Here is a 2,548-nt window from a genome sequence, read left to right as displayed (position 1 = left end):
CAACATCAAATACAGTGTAAACAGAGGGTGGTTTTTCTTTCTTGGTATTGTTTCTAACATATTTAAATTTTATATATAAGCTTTTTTATAATGTAAATATCAAGGGTTCCTATTCAATAAAAAATATTTGGCTAGAAGATGAAACAGTCAATAGATGCCTTTCATCTTTATCGTTAAATGCACATGAATTTTACTTTCTTCTGTTCTAAAGAAACAGGAAATAATAGATCTGGTCTTCAGATATAAATAATTAATATCTTTGTGATTTGTAAAATTTGAATATATATCACATTAACTTTCCTACTTCAATTTAAATAAAGTCATCCATATGTGTAGGCAATTTCAAAGACATTTACATTTTCTCTGAATAATGCAGAATTCAATATAACTAAATTATCAGCCTTAAATGTACGTAGATTGGGAAACAAGTATGTATGTTTTTCATACTAGCAAGTACAATACGTTCTACAATAGATAAGACTAAAGAAAACAACAACCAAACTTTCCACAAGTCAATAAAATATTATTAATAATCAAATATATAATAGTAAATTCCAAGTAAATAAAATATTTAATCCACAAGAAGAGATAAGGTGTATGATGAGATATCCACATTTTAAATTAAAGATAAATGTAAATTGAGATAATTTCTACATGCAAATATGTGTAATAGTGTTATGGAAAAATTGAATGAAAATATCAGAAATGTGTTGGTACATTTTGTTTGCAGGGTGAAAATGTTTTCAATCAAAGAGAATCATAAGCTTATGGCATAAAAAACAATTTGTGAATTCAAAGTTCTTTGTTACTACATGATCTAAAATAATCTGTATTTTCTAAGCAATAAGCTTTCATCAAAATTATATTTAAATAGAAAAAAGAACTGGTTTATGCAATGTCTTTCACTTAGGACAAAAAGTACTTTTATGACTACTGTCCATATTACTGGCAAAGATAATTAGTGTGATGCTCACAGGAGGCTCTGCATTCTGATTCAGCACTAACTACACTCTGTCATGGAGACTTTTAGTTTTTACAAGAGTTGACATGACTGCTTCTCAACTTCCTCATGGCTGATTTGACATCTTCATTCCTTAGGGAGTAGATGATGGGATTCAGTACAGGTGTACAAATAGTGTAGAAGACAGAAATGAATTTATCTACAGAAAGTCTACTAAAAGGCCATATATAGAAATAAAGGCAAGGCCCAAAGAAGAGAATCACAACTGTAATATGGGCAGTTAATGTAGAAAGGGCTTTGGATGACCCACTGGAGGACCTGTTCAGGACAGTTATTAAAATGATGACATAGGAAATAATTAAAACCAGAAAACAACTCAGAGATATCAATCCACTATTAGTCAGAGTCATAATTTCCACGCTGTATGTATCCATGCAAGCCAGCTTTATCACCAGAGGGAGGTCACAATAGAAGCTATCTACCTCATTGGGACCACAGAATGGCAGATCCACTGTAAAAACCAAGTGACTCACAGAATGAAGAATACCAACAGCCCATGAAACAGACACAAATATCACACAAAGCCTCCGGTTCATAATTCTACTGTAATGTAGTGGCTTACAAATTGCTATAAATCTGTCATATCCCATAGCTACCAGCAACATCATCTCACTCCCAACAAAATTATGAAGTAGGAATATCTGGGCCATGCAACCCTCAAATGAGATGGTCTTGTGTTCAGCAAAAAAGTCCACAAGCATCTTAGGAGTAGCAGAGTTAGATTGGCAGATATCAATGAAAGAAAGGTTACTGATCAGGAAATACATAGGTGAGTTCAAATGGGAGTCAGAGTAAATGATGACAATGATCATTACATTGCCTAGGACTGACATCGCATAAACCATAGAGAAGATGACAAAAAGTAACAGCTGAAGTCCCCAAGAATTGGACAGTCCCAGAAGCACAAACTCAGACACATTTGATTGATTCGTGTGAGCCATGTCCAACTGCATTACCTAAGAAAAATAAAATCAGAAAAACATCACCATCACAATAAACATTATAATATACCTAGTTAATACAAATACAAAAGAAATATGGTAAACATTCAACTGAATCAGTTTAATTAAATGAATTCTATGATAGCTATATATGCATATGTGTGTATGTGTGTGTATTAGTCTAGTACTATTTTATACCCATGACTCCTCTGAGGAAAGTTGAAATAGTGAGAAACATAATGAGATGTTAATTCCATCACACCTAGGAAAAGTTATTCAAATTTAAAAGCAAAATATGAAATCAGAAATCAAGTATAATTTAGTAATACATTAGTACTATAAAATTGATCAATGAAACATGCTATAATGATAGACCTACTTTTCTTCAAGTAAACACTATTTTCATTTTACTTTTGTAAATGTAAAATAAACTATCATTAGAAGATACGAGAGAAAAGTAATCTCAGGTAGGAATAATAAGAGAAACATAAATAAAAAAGCAGAAACATGGAAGACTTTTCAGGACCAATGATTTCCATGGTCTGGCTGGAGGAAAGGCACACAAGTAAATTGAGAATTGTTAATT

At 31.8% G+C, this 2,548-nt stretch overlaps 1 protein-coding gene across 1 annotated transcript; it reads right to left on the bottom strand.

Annotated features, from left to right (window-relative positions):
• Positions 1 to 1,026: 1,026 nt before the first annotated feature.
• Positions 1,027 to 1,962, bottom strand: LOC106001230 (olfactory receptor 4K1). Its single transcript, XM_013036364.1, has one exon. The coding sequence runs from the start codon at positions 1,960 to 1,962 to the stop codon at positions 1,027 to 1,029; it is 936 nt and encodes a 311-aa protein (XP_012891818.1).
• Positions 1,963 to 2,548: the final 586 nt, after the last annotated feature.

This window comes from Dipodomys ordii, unplaced genomic scaffold, assembly GCF_000151885.1.
Source record: "Dipodomys ordii isolate 6190 unplaced genomic scaffold, Dord_2.0 Scaffold276, whole genome shotgun sequence".
Lineage (NCBI taxonomy): Eukaryota > Metazoa > Chordata > Mammalia > Rodentia > Heteromyidae > Dipodomys > Dipodomys ordii.
Note: the sequence above shows the minus strand (reverse complement) of the source record. Positions and strands in the feature narration are given on the sequence as shown.